Source organism: Numida meleagris, chromosome 2 (genome assembly GCF_002078875.1).
Source record: "Numida meleagris isolate 19003 breed g44 Domestic line chromosome 2, NumMel1.0, whole genome shotgun sequence".
Lineage (NCBI taxonomy): Eukaryota > Metazoa > Chordata > Aves > Galliformes > Numididae > Numida > Numida meleagris.
Genome location: NC_034410.1, coordinates 51,831,596 through 51,855,688, shown reverse-complemented (window position 1 = coordinate 51,855,688; position 24,093 = coordinate 51,831,596). Strand labels below are relative to the sequence as shown.

Genomic DNA, 24,093 nt, shown 5'->3' with positions numbered 1-24,093 from the left:
CTGAGAACCAGGTACATTCACTACATGATGTTATGATGTGGAGTACCAATAACCGAAAATCATAAAACCATGACACATATCAAAGAAGCAGATAGATAGTTTGGTAGTTACTGGAGAGAATGTGGAAGATGGAAAGTTCATAGAGGATACTACAAGGGAAAAGGGGTAGGATATAAAGGCATTCACCTCGGAAATGGATGTTTGTCAAGAGATACCTGCCTAGGTAGCAAGCCAGAACTCCCTCTGTTATTCCCCTGCTTCCTCTAGCAAAATCAGAGAGGGAGGAAAAGTCTCATGCCAAGGAGGAAGAGTACTGGGGCTGGCGCGAGGCAGCAGAGCATGTCTTTCAGTGTTTCATAAAGCACAAAGAACAACAGAGTTTCTAACTTGATTAAAGGGATAGATTACAGATAATCCTGACTTTAAATTGAGCTATCAATAGCCTCTCTTGCATCCATTAACATGGCAATGAATTTGTAGCACATCGCGGTGGACATTCTCAGGTACCATGAGATAATAGCAGCTCCTGAGAAATGCTGGTGGAAACTGTAATAGTGTTCTCCTCAGTGATGCCACAGAATAACACTGGGTTGCTGCTGTGCAAAGCATAGAGTGAGTGTCTGTGAGAAAGCAATGTGTGAAGTTCTGCCTGATGTCTTTCCAGAAACAGTGACAACACACACTATTAATGTCTTGTTGTCATGTTTTATCCGAGGATGTCCTAGTGAGTTCAAATATATATAAAAAAATGTTTAAAGTTTTTCAGAGAATACAGAGAAAATGTAATTTGTCATCAAAGAAATGAATAACCCAGAAGTCATTCTGCATATAGAGAGGAAAAAAGGAAGTTCATGTATTACTTTATTATTTATTAAGCAATTTATCATTTTAATTCTTGGTAACCAGTTCAGTAATTATTGATTTATTAAGACAGTTTTGGAAAGTACAAAAGTTTATTGGGAATTGAAAAATGGGATTTAAAAAAATTAGAAATCAGACAATACATTTCACCTGATTTAATCTTCTCGATTTCCACAGGGAGAAGCAGTCTTTGTATCTTTTCTTAAAGCAAGAATTTTTTGCAAGGTGAATTAGTTCCAGTAATGTCTGTTTCCTAAGAAGAAGAAAATTGGGTAACAGGTGGAAAAATACCTGCATACAACTACATTTAATGTTAAGATCAGAAAGGAAATAAAGGGTCTCCCCACTCTGACCCTTATTAAAAAAACAAATAGTTATTCATTTGCCACAAACTGCAGGCTAAGCCAGGCTCAGAATAGGTGATCATCAGTCAAATTAAATAGGAAATGAAATTAGTGAATTAAATGCAGCACAGATGTTTATGAAATGTCTGGCTCTGTCCACCACAGACAAGCAGAAGAGTTAGGGCTGTTAAGTACCTCCTAGGGTTTCAGCATAATGGATTATGTAATTTACACATAGATCTATCAGCATACATTTACTTTACTCTAGTTGACGAAAGTGTGAGTATTAATGCAGAATGTTCTTGGAAACAGATGACAATGGCTGTTGTTGTATCACATTCTTAAGGCTCAGTGAATGTGTGCAGAGGTAATCACATTCCCTAGTAGCCCATCCTACTGAAGCTCTTAAGTCCATCGACCATCAGAAACAGAAATGTGTTAGAGATTCCTCCCTCCTTGATGCCCTGCAGCAAAGGTAACTTAATCTGGAAGTCTTCTTCAGGATGACAAATGTTGACTGAATATAGCAGTGGTAACTGGCAATGGAATAATTTGCAAGTAATTGGGAGCATCGGAACATGTTTAATAATGTGCAGTTTTGCAGATTATGCATAATGTGAAAATATGACAAACTTTTAAGTTGCAACGACAGCTTTGTTACAAAAACTGTGTGTACTTTTATATGGAAATGGTGACAGAAGTGGTGTCTGATTTTTAAGTAATTAGTAGATGAGCTGGTATTGAGGGCGGGGGGGAATTCGGCATCCCAGCAGGGAAAACTTTACCAAGTGGGGAGAAATGTGAACTTAGGGATATCAACCTGGGTCCCCTGTGGGCAATAGAGACTGGTGGGTGGAGAAGCAGAGAGTGAGGGCCCAGAAGCAGAAGATTTTCATGGACATAAATGGTACTCAGTAGGAGGATGCAAACAAACAAACAAACAAACAAACAAAATGCTTAAAAGCTGTTCAGAATATGAGTGAAAAGATGTCCAGTTAAGAAGTATAAAAATAGTAGCTAGAGCATTATGTGCCAGGCCAATACATGAAAAGCAGATTCCTGAACATTATCCAGCACCCTACTCACTGCTGAGGTTGCAAGCAGGATGTAGAGTGGAAGGTATTTGGATTCATAAATCACATTGTGGGGGAATAGGGAAAATAATAAATGTGGATGTTAGAGGAGGGAGGGAGAGGAGTCTGTGGGGGTTCACTCTGCTTGGGTCCACTTCACTCTAGAGGACAGGACTCCCAACCATATGGTTGTGTTGGATAGTCTGCATGTTTGTATGAACCATGGAGATTTCTCCAGGTTGTGTCACATAGGTGTGTCCTCTGTAGATACAGGTAGGAATGCACAATGAGTTTGGGAAGTCCTAGATGCCTTGTGTTTACAGGGAGGTTGTGGCTGGAGATGCTGCTTTGACGTGCTGAGAGTGCATTGCTGGCAAGTGATCTCCCCGGGGTGAAGAGCCCCTGGACTCCACATTGCAGCCAAGCCAGCTGCTGGGGGCAAGATGAATCCAGGCCTGCAGGGGCTGAAGAAGGCAAGTACTGGCTAGCGTTTGGGGTAGGCAGGGTCCAGTGTGTGCCACAGGCCCACTGACACTGTTGGAAGTTTTATTTAGCAATCAAGTAAATAGCACAAGCAGGAGACATTTGACCACAAGTCCCAGACATTGAGCTGTTGACCTTTTGCTGTTAACACTCTGGAAGCTGCAGATCAACATAACTGAGTCCTACTTCCTCTCCAGTCAGGCACGATGAGCTAATGAACAGACAGCTAAAGGAGTTGATAGGAGTCTACGTGTCCAAAGATACATAGAATTGCTAGGAAATTCCGCTTGGTTGGAGTTACCATGATCAGGGCATCCACTGTGTGCAGGAATTCAGTGAGCTTTTTCTAATGAAGTGACTTTATAATAGTGCTGATCATTCTCATGCATAAAGCTAAAGACCTGGAGGACACTTGAAGAAATGCATAGGAAGCACAGATTTCATATCTCTTGAAAGGATTTAGAAATTCCAAAATATTGAGAATTGTTATGAGATCTTGCTAGATGTTTATGAATAAACACGAATGAGTGTTAACAAAGTTTCAGAAGACTGATGTATATAGAGGAAGTACACTATGGAGTTGAGATTGCAGAAAAAGAAGAAAATGCAGATGAAAAAAAGACAATCTGAAAGTTAGCTGAAACTGATGTGAACTAGCAGGTACTTTTGTTAACAACAAAAAAAGAGTGCTAATCAGGAAATTAAAAGTTAGCACATACGTTTAAAGACAGTTGGTACTGTTAACACAAGAAAGGGCTGGGGAGTTCCAGAGGTATTGATCCCAGAGGGAAGAGAATGAATGATACTGCGCTCCTGCTATCCTCTCAGACTTGTAGGTTACTTCACATAATCAGTTAAAATGTTACTCATAACTCATCTTTGTAGTAAACTTTATTTCAAACACTGTCTCTTCCTGCTCTTGAAATAGCAACCTGTAGCCTTGCCAAGGAATTGTTTACTTTCTAAGGCCAAGTTCACCCAAGTTTATCCCCCAGTTGCCACTGGCAGTTTCATCTTCAAAGACTAGTTTTTTAGTATCATCTTATTATCATTCATCACCCTCCTATCCTGTATCTGTGATGTATACACCTAACTCTGCAAAATCCTAGTCCATTACGGGACTTCTACAGAAAACCTAACTGGAAGAATGTTTGGATGCTAAAAGAGAACCCTTTCCCAGGTGAGACTGGAGAGAAATTTCCTTAGAGAAGCTTGATCAGGCTTGGGTCTCATTCATGCTGTCTGTCTCACCATGTTCCAGGGGAGAGCAAGCCTCAAGATAATCTTTTTGCATCTCTGGGACAAGAAGGAGCTGCCTGGCGTTTCTTCAGTGTTTTATCCACTAACTGAAAAAAACATGAGCCAATCAGTAAAAATTCTGACCTGGGCTCAGTAAGGTCCATTTGTGCTGCTGGCAGCAGCTGCCAATGCAGGAACCTAGGCAAACGTAACAGGGCATGGTGTGTCTTTCAGCCTGGTGAGATGGGTTTATCTGTTCTCGATTTCACAATTCTGAGAAAGAAATGAAGAGCAGCCTGAAGTTTATAGGCAGTGTTATTTGCATGAAGACTCTCTGGAGCACTGGCTTAACAGATGGAGGCAGGGCAGAGATTCACATTGTGATGCTTATTTATTAATCCACCTTTTCCTGAGATGGAGGGAAAATATGTTGTTGTAGGAAACCTTTCCCCCTTCCCCGGAATGGAAAAAGAATGACATCTGGTCCTCTCCTGTTCAGCTGAGCTGGGGCTGCATATTTTCCCCAGACAAGCATTTCTGAATCCTATGATGTTCTGGCATCTTAGAAGTAGCTCTGGTAGCTAGTTTCTTTTTCCCGCAGAAAGCAGTTTGCACAAAGTAGTGGTTGTGTTGCACATTGGTGCCCTGTTTCTGCCCTTATGTATCTACCCAGAAAATATGTAAAAACGTAACAGAGCAAAAACTTACCAGATGCAGTTCTTGCTTGATGGGTGCAGTAGCAGGCTGTTGTTAACTCTGTTGTCTGTAAGAAAGAGTTTTGAAGTAGTGGGAAGAAGGTTGGTTTCTTACTGCCCATTTTCCTGACAGGCAGTAAAAAAGAAGCATTGAATGAGGAGTCACTAGGAGCTCTTCTTTCCACTCATCAGTCTACATGAAAAATATGAAAATGTCCTCATGTTCTATTTAGCTCTTTTCCCCAGGCAAACATCTCTCCTTCTGACTGATATTCTGCATCAGTGAAATTTAAAATAAACCATAAAAAAACAAATAAGGACCAGAGTCACGGGAAAATCAAAGAGTAGAGGACAGTGAACAAAAAACTCTACGGAGAGTAGAATTTCTTTTGTGGGAAAGATGCAGTGAATGACAAAACTGGGGAGGGGGGGGGGGGGGCGAAGGAAATTTTGCTCCTCTTGAAGGCTAATTTACTAGCTTAATACCTATGTAGGAAGATCCTGAAAAATGATGTGTCAAGAGCATCATAACTAGCAGTTCCCACAAAGCACAAATCCTGGACTAAGGAGAGTGCTAGTGGCTTGACTTCTCTTTGCAGACATAAGAGAAGATCAGTTTACCAGGTCCTACAATTACTGGGCTATAGAACTGTGTCATTTTAACATTTGATGCTGAGAGATCTGGCAGAGCTCAGGGAACACAGAAGTACCCCTTAAGTCATATTTTCTTCCTACTGCCTTGTGCAACTTCTGTTGAGATGATGGGATAGCATGGCCTTGGATCTGATCTTAAGCCTGTAAGAATACAGATCCCAATGCATAAACGCACTAACAAACTGATGTTGCAATTGGCAGATCATACTTGTTGAGTTAGTATGTAGCAAAACAAAGACCCAGATGGCTTTTGTCCATCTCTCTGCAACATGATTGGAAGAAAAGAAGATCCCTTTGCTTTCTCAGCTTGGCTTCTCATACATGCAGGTCAGTGCCAGCTCTCTGGAAGGAAGGAAAACAGGAAGGATATATTACTGAGATGTCCCATTAGACAGCAAAATCAATCTTTAATCTTGTTGGCACATGGCAATGTGGGAAACGACTAAGCGAAGAACACCAGCTCTTTTTACTAGCTCTGTGTGTATAGTCTATGGCAAACTCTTGACTCTAGAACTGAACAGTTGAATTTTCATATTACTGGTCATTTGTTTACTAGGGTTTGTTTTTGAGGACTGCTGAATGGGCTTTGTTATGCACTTGTGTAGAATTACTGAAATGAGCGAGTCTTCTAGATCCCACCAAATAGAGCTTCTTGGCTCTAAGGTTAACCAGTACAACCTAGGGAGAGTCACACTTGTGTAGCTTACTTCTATGGGTTACCTTGGGTGCTTCCCAAAAACCGTGAAAGGGGAGTTGGAGGTCACAGAACAGTGGAGATTACTTTGCAGGATCTAGAAATAGATTTAACATAGGATGGTAAAATCAGCCTAATAATCATAGAATCATAGAATCGTAGAATCATGGAATCGTAGAACTGTAGAATCATAGAATCATAGAATGGCCTGGGTTGAAAAGGACCTCAAAGAACATCTAGTTTCAACCCCCCTGCCATAGGCAGGGTTGCCAACCACTAGACCAAACTGCCCAGAGCCACATCCAGCCTGGCCTTGAATGCCTCCAGGGTGTGAGAAAAGCTCAGAATTAAAGATTTCTATTCAAACAAGATCGTGAGAACAGCAGTTTATTCATTATTGCAATAATGGGCGCACACTCCCTACTGGCAAGGGAGAAATTGTGCAACTAGTTAGTGAAAGTCATTCCATTATATACCTTGGGTCTGATGCAGGTAATATCTCTCCTGGCACTCATTGGTTGAGCATCTCAGGCTCACAGTCTTCCCAACACTGTTGCTATGATAAATTTCTGTATAAGGTCTGTTACCAACCTGTTGTTTTGAGGAATGTTTTGTACTTTTCTATGGAGATGGGAGGCCAGTGTTTCCAGAAGTTATAGCACATTCGTGCTGTCCTGTCCTAGGCTCTTCCCACCCTGCATATTTCCCTTATCTTGTGCATGTCTCAATTCTACCCAAGTCAGAATGCCCCAGTCCCAACTTTACTCTGTTCAGCAGCTTTCTTTGTGAAAAACAACTTACTGGCAAGAAGGCTATAAGTTCACTAAGGACCTACACTACATACAGAAAATACTGGAAACTTCCACTGCAAAAACAGAATCTATCTCTCACAAGGGACAGGGGCATCCACAACCCCCAACCTCACTGGGCAACCTGTACCAGTGCATCACCACCCTCTGAGTGAAAAACTTCCTCCTAATATCTAACCTAAACCTCCCCTGTCTTAGTTTAAAACCATTCCCCCTTGTCCTATCACTATCAACCCATGTAAACAGTCATTCCCCCTCCTGTTTTTATGCTCCCTTCAAGTATGGGAAGGCCACAGTGAGGTCTCCCCAGAGCCTTCTCTTCACCAAGCTAAACAAGCCCAGTTCCCTCAACCTTTCTTCAAAGGAGAGGTGCTCCAGCCCTCTGATCATCTTAGTCGCCCTCCTCTGGACCCATTCCAAGAGCTCTGCGTCTTTCCCAGGCCTGGACGCAGTACTCCAGATGGGGCCTCACAAGAGCCGAGTAGAGGGGACAATCACCTCCCTCTCCCTGCTGGCCACACCTTTTTCAATGCAGCCTAGGATATAGTTGGCCTTTTATTCTGCAGGCGCGCACTGCTGGCTCATGACCAGCTTCTCGTCCACCAGGACCCCCAAGTCCTTCTCTGCAGGGCTGCTCTCAAGGAGTTCTTCCCCCAGTCTGTACAAATACCTGGGATTGCCCTGGTCCATGTGCAACACCTTGCACTTGGCCTTGTTGAACCTCATTAGATTCGCATGGGCCCACATCTCCAGCCTGTCCAGGTCCCTTTGCATGGCTTCCCTTCCCTCCAATGTATCGACTGCATGGCTCAGCTTGGTGTTGTCTGCAAACTTGTTGAGGATGCACTTGATTCCATCATCTACGTCATTGATAAAGATGTTGAAGAGCGCCGGTCCCAAGACCAACCCCTGGTTGTGACCGGTCTCCATCCAGACATAGAACCATTGATCGCAACACAAAGTAAGACCTTATTTGTTCAAGCATTGCACACACATGTAGGCCTGTTCCTCTGTGTCCCACTGTTTCAGAGCAGCAGCCTGGATGTTAGGAGATCATATACATGATCCACAGTGCTCTCAGGAGGTGCCAAACAGAGTAGGAATGATCTCAGAGGCCTTCTCTCTGAGTTCCTCTGAGAGTCAGTCAAAGACGAAAACTTAATCTCTCAGTTGAGTAAGGCATTATTTACACAAATTTCATGTGCTCAGCTCTTATTCTGTTATTCAGAGCTCTGCTGGTGAATGGTATAACTCAGAGAAGGGAAAGGTGTATGGGGCAAAGAACAAATGATGCAGGCCAAAAGAACCACTCTGGTGTGATCATCTTTGAAAAACACGTTAAGAGACTTCTGCTGAGGGGAGGGAGAGTTGAGAGGACAGTGGCTTTGTTGGGGTCTGGCTTCCCTTCCCTCCAGTGTATCGACTGCACTGCTCAGCTTGGTGTTGTCTGCAAACTTGTTGAGGGTGCACTTGATTCCATCATCTATGTCATTGATAAAGATGTTGAAGAGCACCAGTCCCAAGACTGACCCTTGGGGGACACCACTTGTGATCTGCCTCCACCCAGACATAGAACTGTTGATCACAACTCTTCGGCTTTGACCAGTCAACCAGTTGTTAATCCATCAAGCAGTCCATCCTTCAAATCCATACCTCTCCAATTTATAGAGAAGGATGTCGTGAGGGACCACGTCAAGGGCTTTGCAGAAATCCAGGTAGATGACATCCATATCATGGGCAGAGATTCAGTGAATTATTTGAATTACACTTGATTGTATTTGAATAAGAGAACAAAGAATTAAAAAAAAATTCACCCACTGGTTCCTGCTAACACAGAATAATCTCTCATTTACTTACCTTTTTCTAGACTTTCAGATATCCCAAGTGATACATTATCCACAAAGGGACATTATTCCTGACTGTATGTTCTGTTGTGTTTCTTTCTTGATTTTCTGTTAGTATTTAACATAACATTTAAAAATTATTTTTACTTATCTGCTACTTGAATAACACCCATGTATGAAGCATCAGAAAGCCCTAATTTAGTGCACTAGTTATTCATTACATGGAGGTAATCTAGATGTTTTACAGACAAGTTGCTGTGCTCTTTGTATGGGAACCTTTGCTAGGGAAAAGCAGTGGCTCCCTGGTGAGTCAATGGGATGACATGCCACACTAGGTATGGCAAACAGCAATGTTAGTAGGCAACTAGTGAAATTAGCTGCAGCGATAAAATCAGAAAGTCAGCTCACACTGACTGCCACCTAGAATGCTCTGACTATGAACTTCTGGAGAAGTTTTGAAGCAGTAACCAGGACTGAATAAATTCTTCACATTAGATCACTAGGGCTAGATATAATAGTTGTAAGAGCTAGCAGGTGTGTTTGCAGACTATTATTTGAGGTTCCTGATGACAGTACTTTGGACTTCAGTTATGGCTTTGAAATTTCTCATTTACCCGCACACAGGTGGGCCCCAGTGAGGTGTACATGTTGTCAGGACATGGAAGAGAAGCACTAAGTGAAGAGCTCTGCCAGCTGTGACACAGGCAGCATTCCCACAGCTTCACAAGCATTGCTACGTGGCAGCCTCAAGCTTCATGAGCTTTATGCCTTTGTTCAAAAGCAATGGTTTTAATCAGCATGGGTCAACAGGAAAGCAAAAGCTACAGTTTGGAAGCTGTGTTTCGGCTCCCATTGGTACCCCACCAAAAAGTGTTGACAGGAGAAAAACATTATTGATGCTGACGGTTTCAGGTGGAAGGCCAGGAGCCGACCAGGCCCTTCAATCTGACCCATGAGTATGTCCACGTGGGCAAACATCACTGAGACACAAGACACATTTGTTTAGATGTAATTTCACCAGAAGCCAGCCCCCTGTAGTGCCTGAGGGAGGCCATTCAGAGCTGGCTCAGGTATTTTGTACAACATCACAGTGTAGTGCACAGACACCTCCTGTCTTCTGGGTTAGGGCTGAATTTTGCACTGATCATACCGGTGCTGCATAGCTTCTGTGAATGAAAACACAGGTTTGTCAATAGACAACTGTAATGTCATTTAATCCAGTCTCTACAGATAATAAGGTCTTCTAGCCCTTAAGGCTAGCCAAAGAATTTGCTTTCTTTGTCAAAAATCTGGAGCTATTTTTCTGGATACACTTAGCTTTCTGGTGTCAAATTTTATTCATGTTGTCCAGAAGGTACTACACACCACAGTGCACAGATCTGAGGCCTGGTGGAAGCCAGCTGTCCCCCTAGGCTGCCTCCGTGGGCCACTCACCAGCACACTGTGAGGCTCAAGGCCATGCTGCCAGCCTGAAGGGACCAAACATCTTGAGTGAGAGCTTCCTGCACAGTTTTGCATGATCTCATATTGCTTCTTTGCTCCGTGGAAATTTTCCATTTCCCTTTTATCTAACTCTCCAAAAATGAGTTTGGATCAAACCAACTCCTGTGCCTTTCAGCTGAGCTGTTCAGGCTACAGCTGCTGAATTTAGTGGCTCCATGGCAAGAGACAAAGCTCCAAACTTAAGGAGTCTTCCTCCTTGCAATATAGCACTTTCTGTATCAACTCCATAGCATTAAGCAGAGTTAACAAAGCATACTTCAGTGGACTTCCTCAGCTGTGCCACAGGAGCAGGGACAGTTCCAGAAGAAGCAGCAGAAAACCAGATACAAAGAATCTACACCAACCTGCCCATGCCTCACCTTATACTTAGCTTTTCATACTCCTTTGACTGGCTTGGTTCAGACTGCGTCAGCTATTATTTGAGAAACTCTTCTGAAAGTATTTCTGCTACTATTAAGCTACTCATTTAACCACAAAGAAACTTCTTTCAACACCTGTTTCAGATTACATTTATCAGATTCAAAAAGGGTGCTCAAAATCACTAGTTTTTGAAAAGGAAACTGGAAGTGTCCAACTGAGATTTAAATTTTCCTGCACTCATGGGCAGGGGGCAGACCAGGATCAGAGGGGCAGGAATTTTGTGGGAGGGATCACAAGTTGAGATAAGGTCACTGACCCCAGGACACTTGTATTCAAAACTCTGAAACAGGAGGAGACAGCTGCAGGCTTTAGAATAGGATCACAGCACGTAGTTACTGGCAGGACTCCACAGGACTTAAGGAGTGAAAGGGGGAACAGAACTGGCTGGGACAGAGACACTTTCAGCACAGATAATGGGAATTGCTAATGAAGGACAACAGAACTAAAAGGAATGATTAAGAACTCCAGTTCTTTTATTGGTGAGTTTGACATCTGGTTAAGCAATATATACATTTGAAACTTGATATCCAGTACCTCTTGTATACAAACCACAGCAGTACATCAGCAAATTCACCACGTCAAAGAAAAAGCAGTTTGAGTGCTCCAGGCTTTTAAGTGCAGTAGGTCAGCTGGGAGGAATAGTGGGGATGGAGGACAGCACAGGATACCCAGAATCTGCCTCCATCAGCTCAAAATAACCAGCTAATTTCCCCAAGCACTTGCTACAGAAACTGGCTTCTCCAGGGTGATTCACTGAACGGTTACACTGCTGCTCTACAGCTCCCACAAGCTTATTTTCTATTCCTTAGAGGAATATAACTCACTACAGCTCTTGCCAGTAACTACAGAGCAGCCCCAGGGAGACTTAGTGGTTAATTTTGATGCTTATGGAAAGTGTGAAATCTCCCTTCCCTTTGCTGTCCCTCCCTCACTACCCACTGTCAATTAGCAAGTGGTGTTCACCCCACACTCACAGATAAGGAGTTCAACAGTAAACAGGAAATAGTACGTGCCATCATACATAGCAGATACACATACACAGCAGATTTTGATTTCATTTTGATCCAGGATGGACTTTTTGTGTTTTTCCACGAATCCAGTTAGGATAAAATCCTTCCCACTCACTCAGCATCAGGTCCACCCAGGTAAAGTCCATTACATTCATAAATGAGTTCCTGAGAATGCTAGGTAAGGTTTGGGTGGACAAGCACGTGATCTGCCTGCACAGATCTGCTAGCAACACGTGTGGATTTCAAACACTTGAAATGCTTTTCACTTATTTTAACAGATAGAATAGATTCAAACATATTTTGTATGGAGAACTCATTCACATATCAAGGCCTATTTGCTCCTAAAATCTGAATTATTCGGAAAAAATGCAGTCTTTCTTTCCTTCCCTGTTTCAAACTCTAACTGAATTGTATCCAACTTTAGAATGAACACGATTGACCTAAAGGAAAACCTTTTTCCACTAGTACTGTGTGGTAGTAGTTACCTACACATTCACAACATACAAACTCCTTATTCAAAATTGCCAAAGTTATAACATAGTGAGGAGATGATGGTTCTATATTTGAGAGAACAACTGTACAGACTGAAGTTTGCTACTATATTAATACAGCATAGGAAAATACTGTAATTAGAAAATAAAAGGCAAATAGAGAAATCGTTAATAGTTTTGTGCACTGTTTAGGCTTCTTCTCAAATAAAACGATTCTTTAGGGAAGTGATAATGTCTTCATATGTGACCCTGGGACTACTGTAAAATGCTACACATCCATCCCCACAGGTGTGATACTTGGTAATTGCATGGCTATATTTGCAAATTGCTCCATTTTCTTCAGTTCTATTCTAATTTTATCACTATTTCTAATGAATTTTACTGTTTCCAGGAGAACATTAGTTCGTTTTTTCTTAATATCAGGACATATATTATTTTTAGGTGAGAAATCACTCACAAGCTGAATCAGATACAGAACACAAATGAAGGTCAATAACACGATGCTTCCAACACAAAAAAAAAGAAAAAGGAAAGTAATCAGGTGATGCATTGATTTAACGTATTGTTTTAATCTCTGCTGGAAAAACATTTCTGTGTTGGCAAAGGACACCACAGAAACAGAATGAACTCAACATGGCATCTTTCAGAAACAAGATATTTCTGTTCTGGTTTGATAACATTATAGATTCTGTTTGAAGGTAGATGACTTCCAGAGTGAAACACAAAACAAAGCAGGCACAACTACTAATTAGAGCAAACACACGAAACAGTTCAGGCCATCCAGAAGAAAGGTTGGGTCTCAGGTGGCATAACTTTTGCAGATCAAGCAAAGAGGTGGAAAACTCATTTAGAGCTTTGTTCTAGATAATCCTATGTGTCTCATTTTTAGACATTTCTAAACAGAAGAGAAAGAATACTCAGGAAGGAAAATCATGTCACATATCTTCCATTATCTGATCTCAGGGACATTACCAACTGAATTGCTTGGAAGCAACCACAAGAAAGCTTGTTACTGCTAGCTTCCTATCTGCCTGAAAGGACAGCAGTGCATCAGAGCAGGGTAACATGTTGCTTTGCTCTAGCAAACACCATGAGGCATGGGGCATAGCCCAGGCTCTCCAGTCCACATAGAGAACCTAGGAGTCACATTCAGTCAAAGAGAATGTAATGAAGCAGAAACAGCAATTGCCTGATGGCAACACTGAGCTCTAGACCTACAGCTTTCCTGTCTGCTACGTTCCCCCTGGAAGAGCAGCCTCAAGAACAGATTTTCTCTGGCTGTTCACATTGCTGTTGAATCATCCCAGCAAGGTCAAGACACCGCAAAATTCGCCATTTCTCAGAAGCCAGCTTGTCCCTGGATATCTGTCCCAGAAGTTTTTTGGCAAAGAGGTTCTGATCCTGCATGAAAAGGCCCACAGCAGACCTTGGGGCTTGAGGGAAGTTCTCCAGGCAACCACTGGTGAAACAGAAATTGATTTTCTTTTCACGTCTCATCCCCGGTCCTCTTTCTTCAATCCAAGTCAGAGGTCTAGTATGTAGAAACAGTGAAACAAAAGAGTATTTATGAAGAAATTGAATCAACAGTTATACTTTAAGCATGTTTTTCAGTACTTATAGAAAATGCCCTAATAAATGCACCTTTTTAAAATTTCAGTCACTTCATTTTCAATTAAGATGTTCTGATTAACAAGGCTTGAGGCTGTTTATCTAGCTGAACACCATGTTATAGTCTTAACTCTGCTACTGCTACATGCCACTGTTTTCAGCATACCACCTAAACTCTCTCCAGCTTTGTTTTCCCTATGCACAGTGAAGCCAGACATGTTTAGCCATCTTGAGAGGATTAGAGAAGTTTAATCCATTCATTCAGTTGTGGATTTGGATGAAAAGTGCAGTTAAACATCCAAGTACTTTGTGATTTAATCACAGCTAAATTTGCAAGGCCCTCAATATTTAGTCATTCCTCCAGCAAGAATAAACTGTCAGTAAGATATATAATCATGACCCATGTGCAAGCACCTTAAGGGAAGTTCTCCAGTTGTCTGGGACAAGTGTTTGTCTGGAGAACTGCACTATTTAGGATTACTTGGTCAGACAGTAAGGTGTCTCATGCAGACACTAGCATCTTTGAACTCTTTTTCAAACTTTTCAAATACACTGATAGCACTGAGTCAATCCAAGATATTATGCCAGAATATGTCAATTTGGCCTGTTTCAGCTACATAGACTCTCAGACAGTTCTGTCTTATGGCACATGATAGCCACAGACTCCTAGGCAAGCAGAGGTGTGCTGGCTATTGACTGCCATAGCTCACACGTCCTCACACTTTTCTCTCCAACTTCCAGTTCAGTCAATGACTGAGAAGGCATGGAAGTGCTGTGTTGCTGCAGAGGTTTATCAGATTCCTTGGCCCAAGATGGCAAACACTTGCAGAAGGTTTGAGGAATGGTCCTCAACATGAGCTACTTACAATCCTCTTTTCCTGCTCTTTTTTCATCTACATAAATCATCCTATTACTTTTCTGCAGCTCATACATCAGCGCTCGCTACTGCCTGTGTTTAGAAGGTACACACTATTTTTCTCACTTGTTTTTTGATGGCACTTCCAGTCCTTTATGGCCCACTTTAGTCTGCCACTCACAAATTATGAGGGCATCCATACCATGGAAGAATAAATTCTGTCTCCAAGTACTGCCCATTACATCTTTAATATCATTAGATCAGGAAGGTCTTGCCAGTCTACCCTGAACACATTCTGCAGAGCACTCAGCTTTATGATTCTGCATCTCTCATCTTTTTACTCACCAATACACACATGCCCTACAAATTAAGCATGCCAGAAGTACCTAATCGAATGGATTTAAACTACTGTAGGGAAAGAAAAAAAAGGACCCAAACCACAGTCTGCAAAAAATGCACAAAGGGAAATCCCCACAGGACTAATAAATACAAACCTCTTGTGTTTCAGGAAGCCCTAAGGCTATGTGTCGCTGCAGGCCACAAGGGTGCACGTGGGCTGCATCCCTCTCTTTTTTTTTTACATTCTCATTCTCCTTCCCTGAGATGTCTCCTGCTGACCACAGCCAGACGCAGGCTGCTGAGGTGGCTGGTTTTGCTCCGACACAACAGAGCTGCTTTTTTCTTATGACAGCAAATACCCACGGAGGGTTCAGACCACTGTTGTTTGAAGCTGCTTTATCTCAGGTAGGCTGAATAACGTGAAATAAGGTGAAGAAATAACTGGCCAGATACAGGCAAAGATCTCTACCACATAACAGTGGGGAGTACACAGTATGATCTAAAATAGGCAATATTAGTATGGGGTCACACCTCTGGGGTGATCTAGAGCAGATGCACATCAATGACCAGATTCAAACTTATGCTGTCTTCTGCTCTAGCTTGGGTGAGCCACTGAACCAGAAGCACAATCACATAAGTCAGGCAAAATTAAAAAAAAAAAAAAAGCTTGAAATCCCTGGTTTAGATCTGTGAGCAGGAAATGTTGGTTTTACTAATAGATTTATACTCTTTTGTGATTGGATTATTAGTTATTTTCCCAAAGAGAGAGACACTATACTTGACTGCTAACTAAAACACGTTACTTGTCAATTAACAACATCTACATTAAAATTTGTCCTTTTTTATTGCTATAATATGTTGCTAAAGAACCAGGTTTGCATTTCATATCAGAAAATTATTTTTTAATAGGCTGATGTTTTTTATTAGGTAATATATCCACTTCAATTTAAGATCTGCATCAAAGCACTATCTGGTAATGCATGTAATTAGTTATTTAGTAGCACTAGTAGTTTAATTTGAAAATAACAAACCCGGTATTCTTGGTAACTAAAGAAAGTCATAACTGATTTGGTCGGACAGTTAAGAAAGGAAAGGAGAGTTTAAATAAACACTAAGAAACCACGTCTACACTGACATCAAAAGCAAACACTATCTACTATGAAAAAAACCGCATTGATTTTATAGAGTCATTTTGTCTTTCCAGATTTTAGACCATCAGAGCTCTCACAGCTACATTTTATTCAGATTAGAAGATAATCTTCTTTTCATACTCTCTGTTGCCTCAAATGATAAGTAACCATGCTGGTTGGACTGTGCTAGCTGAATAAACCAAAATGACAAAAATACTCCTTGTACCTGCAGAAGAATTAAGCTGGTTTCATGCTTGAAAGCATTCTGGGCCTACTCAGCTTAATATTTCATGCAACAATTGATATGGAGAGCATGTTTTATGTGCTTTTTTGGATGTTGAGGCCGAAGTTTTGTTTTTTTTTTTATACTTCATAAGCTTCATTCTCAATACAAACAATTTTAAATAGTTATTGTCAGAATATGCGTTCAGAAAAATGTCTTCTGTTTCTTTTAAACATCTTCTTTTTCATGTGTTGAAAACACCAGTAATTTTTATTTACTAAGCAACCAACAAGGGCTGCCTTACCTCAGGTAAGAACTAGACCTTACTTCTAGCTAACATCAGAACAGATGTTGCACAGATCATTCTCTCTCCAGCTTGCACTAAAAATCCATTTTTGACATTTAGTGAATCCAGGCTCTGTAAAACTAGGACAGGAACTGCAGTCCCAAACCAGCCGTTCTGTCAGTTGAGGTTTGTCTTTTCCTGGATTGCTCAACATTTTATCACAGAAAGGCTGTCAGCTCAACTGCCTTGGATACACAAAAGAGGCAGAGGTCATCTCACAGATAGCTGAGCTTGGGACGTTAATGCACACCTCCAAAATCCACCCGTGACAGATTAGTAGCCAGTGCAGGCTAAGCAGCAGGGACACACCATAGCCTTTGCACAAATCCCTGCTCAAACAAGCAGAACACAGGCTGCTGCACTCTGCACCTGTTGCATTTTCCAAGGTAGAAAATGGGCTGAATTAACCTGATTTCTCAAGGATAGTGTATTTATTTATGTCTTTCAAAGGGTGTGCTAGCTTTCAGGAAAGTTGCAGAACTTTCCCATCCCTTAGCAAGATAGAACTTGAGCACATGAGAGCTGTAAGAACATCACCATTGCTAATGGGTCATAACTTCACTTGGAGAGTGGGCCAAATTCCCTACTGTTGTATGTTCACTGATGTCAGTGGGGGAAGGTCAGCAGGAAATACGGCACATAGACCAACAGGCATACTGGAATGCTATGTAACTTTCCAGCCAGTGTTGAGTTATCCCAGAGGCACAAAAAAACTGTCGCAGGGGTCATGAAAACTCTCATGGCAACAAAATACTGACTGACTGACCCACATGCAGAGTTAGCTGCTCTTCTAGCTCACAGCTATCTGTTAGCTGTGTTGCAAGAAAAATAATCCAGAAACAGCTCTGTACCTAGTAAATATCATCCATGGCAGCTGAGGACTACCTAGAGACAGGCCAGCCAGGGAAATGTTTAAACCATCCACTAGTTCCACCTGCTGGAATTAGTTCAAAATCTCACTCTACACAGAGCTTTACAGCTACTCTCATTACTGTCAAATTGCTAAGAGGGCAAACATGGATGGTATATGGATGGTTCTGTTCTGTCATAACTACAGAAATTATTTTTTTTTATTTAGAGAGGAAGAAAAATCACTAAGACAAAATGCTTATCCCATCGTAAACTGAAATGGGCTTTGTAGGAGCTCAGTGAGTGCTTCAACAAAATCTGCAGCGAAACTAATGGTCCAAATGAGCCTTGATTTTTTCTCTGCCCAGATATATAGTTCTACAGGTTATTTTTTTTTTTTAAACTAAAAACTTACTCAAAATTCTTCTAGCAGTCAGCATTCATCTTTGTTCTGTTGTTGTTGTGTATTTGATGGTATTTGTTGTGTTTTTAAGGTTTTGGTTCTGCATATGTGCAACAACAAAAAAAGGTAATTCATTATGAACAAAGATAGGTCAGGATATTTTCCTATGTGGTCATCTTTTCCCCAGTTCTCCCTAGTCTTCTCATATGCCTATAAGGGCAGAACACACTTTATGGAAGAAGAGGAAAACGTGAGTGAAAAGAAAGGAACAAATTGTTCTAGCACCATTCCTACCTGCTAGGAAATGTACAGAGATTGGTAACGTCTCTATATCTTTTAAAGTCAGACAATTCTCACGTTGCAGCTCTAGCACGCTTCAATCTTTTCCAACTTCAACTTACTTGAAAAGGAGATGACTTCCATGCAGATGGTCCACAATAATCAAAACGAAGAATTTCCAGCGAAATTCAGCACCATACTGTGCAATGAATTGGGTACTTAATTCACAGAATGGCATGTTCGTAAAATATTTAAAAATGTATTTTATAGCAAGGTCATTAAAAACATGCTAGTTTATAGCAAGGTTATTTTTAACATATAACAAAAAGGATATCTAACTCAGTATTATAAATTGTAGAATCAAAAGAGTTTTCTGCAAGGAAGTCATCGCAATGGCTGGACAAAATAATAAATAATCCTGGCTACTGGATTCTCACTCTCACAGTCTGACAGACTGGTGAAACAAAAACAAAAAAAAAAACAAGCGATGGAAAACAGACTAATGACCTATTCAGGAAAAATGAACTTCAGTACTTCAAGTTAGACATTAATCAAGAGCTGACCTCTCTGTAGTGTTAAAACGCAGTGCTCAAATGTGTCATTTTCTCTTAACCTTCAGCTAGTACTACGTAACTACAGCATTATAGTGCTACAAGCTACGTACTATGACTACTCTACTGGGTTTTCAAATAGTCATATACTTCCAACCTTTAAACAAGGGTTAGTGTTCAACATACATCCAGAATGTCTATTGTTAAACAAAAAATATCCTGCCTCTGAAAACCTTTTCTGGATGCAAGAAAAAGGCTTTTCAATCTAAAGCAAAGGAAATGCATAAATGCATTATGGACCCATTCCTACACTCAGACATCAGGAAAGAACTTTTAAAACATTCTTGTGCTTTTCCACAGACACTGCTTGGTTGTGGCTCTTCTTTACCATGACTGCTACTGGAAATACTCTCAGGTCTCTTTCTAAAACCAGTATTAACATATTCTATTTCCACAAGAGTAAGGAGGTAGACCTCCTACAGATGATACCTGAACAGGCTGGCTCATCTGCTGCCATAATCATTACTCACTTCTTGTTTGCAGTCTGAAAATGAACGGTCATTCTAGAATAATTCTTATCCTTCTGCTCTTCTCTGGTGGCAGAGGTAACAGTGAGGTCTCCAAACAGGTCAATTAGCCAAGTCAGTCGGGCAATTCCACTGAAAGCTGGGAACCCTGCTTTTGTTTCATCGAGGACGCTACCTGGTGCAATAGCAACAGAAAGACTTGAGAAATGGAAAATAATAATGCGTGCTGCGAAGGAAAGGCTGAAGAGACTGCAGTACTGCAGGCTTAGAGACCAGGGTATAGAAAGGCCATCAGTGGATGAACTGAGTAGCAAGTCAACAAACATGATCAACCTTGAAATGGATCTGCTGGGGTTCTATGACAGAGAACACTGCACAAAGTAAGTATGCAAGAAGCCCTTAAAGATGTGCTGAGGTCAGAACAGTATATGTGGATTCACAAGTGAATATAGAATAGGGAGAACAAAATGCACAAAAATCTCTCCCATCACTTCCAGGGCCAAACACTAGTGTGGAAGGCTAAAAGTCTCCACTGGAAATGTGGACATGTCCTCGGAGCTCATATTGGTATTGGAATGAGGGAGCTAGTTGATGCCACCAAAGTACAGGAGAGATGAAGAAATGGTCCCTCCTCCTTGAAATGTACAGGCTTGCTTTCCTTACAAGTGGTAGCAGAAAGAGATTAGGAAATAGGCCACAGATGACAACTATTAAGGCAAAAGTGTTCTCCAGACCCTTCTACAATTTTAAGGAAATATCCAGAAGTGATACTTGTGTGTCTAGTCAATTTATAGGCAGACTGTCATATAAAAGGTCGGGTTTGGAAGGGCTGGCATCCCTGCAGTGCAAGCCAACAAATTTGGTTGAACTTCAGTTTCCTCACAGCTACTGACCTGTGAAATGCAACGTTCCCTTCACCAGGTCTTTCCCAGCCACCTCCTTTTTCAGCTGCTTGTATTCTTCAGTCAGAAGTTCAATATGCTCCACATGGAGAACTTTACCTGCCATTAATAAATAAATAAATAAATCAGGCCAGATTAAGTAAGAACTTTCTGTATGAAACACATCTAAGCAGCAAAGGCTTCACCACCACCACCAGGAGCTCATGTAAAAGTGCTCTCATGTACAACTTGGAAAATTACATTAGGAGGAAAAGAAAATGCAGGCCTTATGTTGAGGCATTGATTTGGGTTTGTGATTTTCAGGAGATAATGAATGCAGTGACTACAGTAACAGTAACCACTATGTTCAACAGAAACTCTGCAATGAAACCCAATACCCAATTAAAGCTGAAAAATCAGACTTCAGAGTAAAAGATGGGCGAATTCTTGGCCTCTTTCCCTTCATACTTCCCTGTTCTGCATTCTTCTTCCCAGAGTAGCAGGAAAGAAGATGAAGAAAAAAAACCACAGCACAATACTTAGACCCAGATTGTAACAATACGATAAGAAGTACCCCTTCCATTCTAATTAATTGGGCTACTCTGGAAAAAAGGCTGCCATCTAACACAAATTAAATCTGGCACTCATTCAGTGTCTGTTTTTCTTGTAGGTTCCCAAGAGAGTCAATTTAGGCTGCTGACAGAAGTTGCTGCTGCTTCAAGAGCAGAAGTATGTATTTTGCTCAATGGGAAGCCATTTGGCTAGCGACAAGGCAGTAAGTGGTGCTGGAATAAGGAAAGCACAAAGCAGAAATCCTATACCTTCAGTATTTTAGGACAGAAGTCACAAAGGATGTTTTTAAGAAGTGGTAATATAAACAGTGCAGCTTGTCCAAATTATTTGCACTCTGCTTCTGTCCAGTATTGTTCTTTTTCTTGCAGACCAGTATGTCCTCGTTTACTGGCCTCAGCTGAACTGCCAGCTTCTCATCCATGGTACTGCAGGGATGGGGCCACAAGCTTTCCACAGTTAAAAAGGTCTTGCTTGGGGACAAACTTTCTTTCAAACTGGGATGTCCTGCTGGACCGCAAAAGCATAAGCAGCTGTGTGTTACCAGCATGACACAAACACTAGAAGCTAGGGGAGCTGTTTCCAGCTTTATTTTCAGAGAAAGGACAGGGAGGTGCATAGTCCTAAGGCTATGATTATTAAAGGCTCTACTATCACTGTGACAGAACTTCTCTTCAACAGCACTATTAGTACCAGAAGCTGAGACCTTTAGTGAGGGTAAACGTAGCTTACCCTCAGCTTTGACATCTGAGTATTTATTTCCCCACTGGCACACATCTTAAATCCTAGATAGACATATCTCTGAGACAGGCATACTCCCTTGCATACTGTAGTTAATAGAAGACTGGAGGGTCCTGCCTTTTGGTTTGATGCCTTCAGTGCTATTCAATAAGTAATGCTGTTTGCAGCCTTGAGACCAAATTCCATTACCTTTTTGCTCAGCCATCTCCCAGAGCTCATGGGCTGCCTTAGCAGACAAGGCCATGGGGTACTCAACAAGGACATGTTTCCCAGCTTCTAAAAACATTCTGAAAGGGATACAAGATCAGACTTTAGAAAGTATGCTGTCATAATAATTTCTCACCACTGTGCTAGCAGATTCTCATTTCCACAACACAATGCGTAGTAACAGAAATAAATGCAACTTCCCCAACAGGGATGGTGGGGTGACTACACCATATGTTTAGGCACCAGGAGATCTGGGTTTTAATTCACTTTTTTCCACAGAATTCCCTCACTCACCTACAGTAAATCACTTAAATGCTGCAGCATTTAGCACTGCAATTCTAACTCCCAGACATTGGAGTATCTGGAATGGGTACCAGAGCACCCTTCCTCTATATAATCTGAGGGTAAAGGCTTTGAATCTTGTTTTAAGATGTACATCAAACACAGGCCCAGAGGTATGTGACTGGAATTACTAGGGAAAGTAATGCATCTTAAATCTTCAGCACTGCAGAGAAGGACTTGGGGGTCCTGGTGAAAGAGAAGCTGGTCATGAGCCAGCAGTGTGTGCCTGCAGAATAAAAGGCCAACTATATCCTAGGCTGCATTGAAAAAGGTGTGGCCAGCAGGGAGAGGGAGGTGATTGTCCCCCTCTACTCGGCTCTTGTGAGGCCCCATCTGGAGTACTGCATCCAGGCCTGGCAACCCCAGCACAAGAAAGATGTGGAGCTCTTGGAACGGATCCAGAGGTGGGCGACTAAGATGATCAGAGGGCTGGAGCACCTCTCCTTTGAAGAAAGGTTGAGGGAACTGGGCTTGTTTAGCTTGGTGAAGAGAAGGCTCTGGGGAGACCTCACTGTGGCCTTCCCATACTTGAAGGGAGCATAAAAACAAGAGGGGGAATGACTGTTTACGTGGGTTGATAGTGATAGGACAAGGGGGAATGGTTTTAAACTAAGACAGGGGAGGTTTAGGTTAGATATTAGGAGGAAGTTTTTCACTCAGAGGGTGGTGACACACTGGAACAGGTTGCCCAGAGAGGTTGTAGATGCCCCATACCTGGAGGCATTCAAGGCAAGGCTGGATGTGGCTCTGGGCAGCCTGGTCTAGTGGTTGGCAATCCTGCCCATGGCAGGGTGGTTGAAACTAGATGATCTTTGAGGTCCTTTTCAACCCAGGCCATTCTATGATTCTATGAGCCCATTGCAGGGCTTATGTGGTACTTTAGGGAAGTCACTGTCATTACTTCAGGTTTCTGTTTCTCCTCAGGCGTCCACATCCTCTCCTGCAACAGCTTTACATAAGACCCTTTATGCTTCTAAATTAACATGGAAGGTGGAGGCAAGGAAAACCAACAGAAAAAGCAATACAAAATACCTGATCGTTTCTTCATGGCTTCTGTTCTCTGTGCTAATGAAGGCTGCATGAATCTCTTCGCTTCTTAGAGCATCTTCCAGGCTAATCTGCTTGACCTCATTAATATTCCCAAAACTTCTCCTGTGTATTTTGCATAAACACAACCAGAACATAATTTCAGTCCTTTTTTCCCAACTGCGTGTTCTGCAGCAGCACTTAGAAACTGTTACCATGGACCACTGAGGTAAACCAAGGCAGATCAAAGGACGCTTGTGATCCAGTAAGGGCAAAGCACTTACAGACAGAAGTGGAACACAAAAAAGAACAAAACAGATGGGTCTGTGTGCAGGTGGTGGTATCAGTACAGACGCCATCCACCTGTTGAAGCACATTTTTAGAAGCATCATAACAAAAGAGCAGTTTTAAAAGAGTAACTTGAGGGAGGACAGTGTTCCTGTGGGAGAACTACTCCCTTGTGTTGGCCACATGGACAAAAGCACCTGAGTTGGCAGGACCATATGCAATGCAATGGACAAAACAAATGATTGGCTGTGATGGCTTGTGACCTGCAACACATGCACCATGCCAGCACTAAGGCAAAGGCTCTCTTGGTCAACACACTGAGCACATCTCCACCTGAAAGCGAAACATGCACCCACAGCAAAGGCCCTTTGCATTAGTAAAGAATAGAGCATACAGCTTGGTTGTGTTATGGTAGAAGACAGAGGGGATGAGAATAGGCCACAAGCAGGACTTGGAAAGAAAGATAGGCAATGCTTGTGTGTGATTGGAATGCAAAGAGAAAGGCAATACATATATACAAGCAAACTGCATGTGAACTGTGCATTTCAACAGAACTGCTGGAAAACTGTGGAAATCCTATCTTTAGTGTCGTTCAAGACCAGCTGGAGCCCTTGCAAAGGCATAAGAGAACCAGGAGTGCATTTGGCAGGGAGATAAATTGGATGACCTAATGGGTCCTTTCAGTCTCAAACAACCTGACTACATGATTTAAATATAGCTGGAAAAAATACGTTCACAGTCTGAGACCCACACATGTACCCCTTAGCTATTTAAAACCATTATGCTTTACTGTTATGGAGCAGACAG

At 41.8% G+C, this 24,093-nt stretch overlaps 1 protein-coding gene across 4 annotated transcripts in view; it reads right to left on the bottom strand.

Annotated features, from left to right (window-relative positions):
* The window catches only part of BLVRA (biliverdin reductase A), a 41,386-nt gene continuing 28,362 nt past the window's right edge, over positions 11,070–24,093 (bottom strand). For all 4 annotated transcript variants that reach the window (XM_021385777.1, XM_021385778.1, XM_021385776.1 and 1 more), the window contains 5 exons: positions 23,005–23,124; positions 21,613–21,710; positions 20,125–20,232; positions 19,235–19,406; positions 11,070–13,651 (listed from right to left, as the gene is read on the bottom strand). In XM_021385777.1, the coding sequence (XP_021241452.1) occupies positions 13,378–13,651; positions 19,235–19,406; positions 20,125–20,232; positions 21,613–21,710; positions 23,005–23,124 (772 nt within the window). In that variant the 3' untranslated portion in view covers positions 11,070–13,377. The remainder of the gene's footprint in view (positions 13,652–19,234; positions 19,407–20,124; positions 20,233–21,612; positions 21,711–23,004; positions 23,125–24,093) is intronic.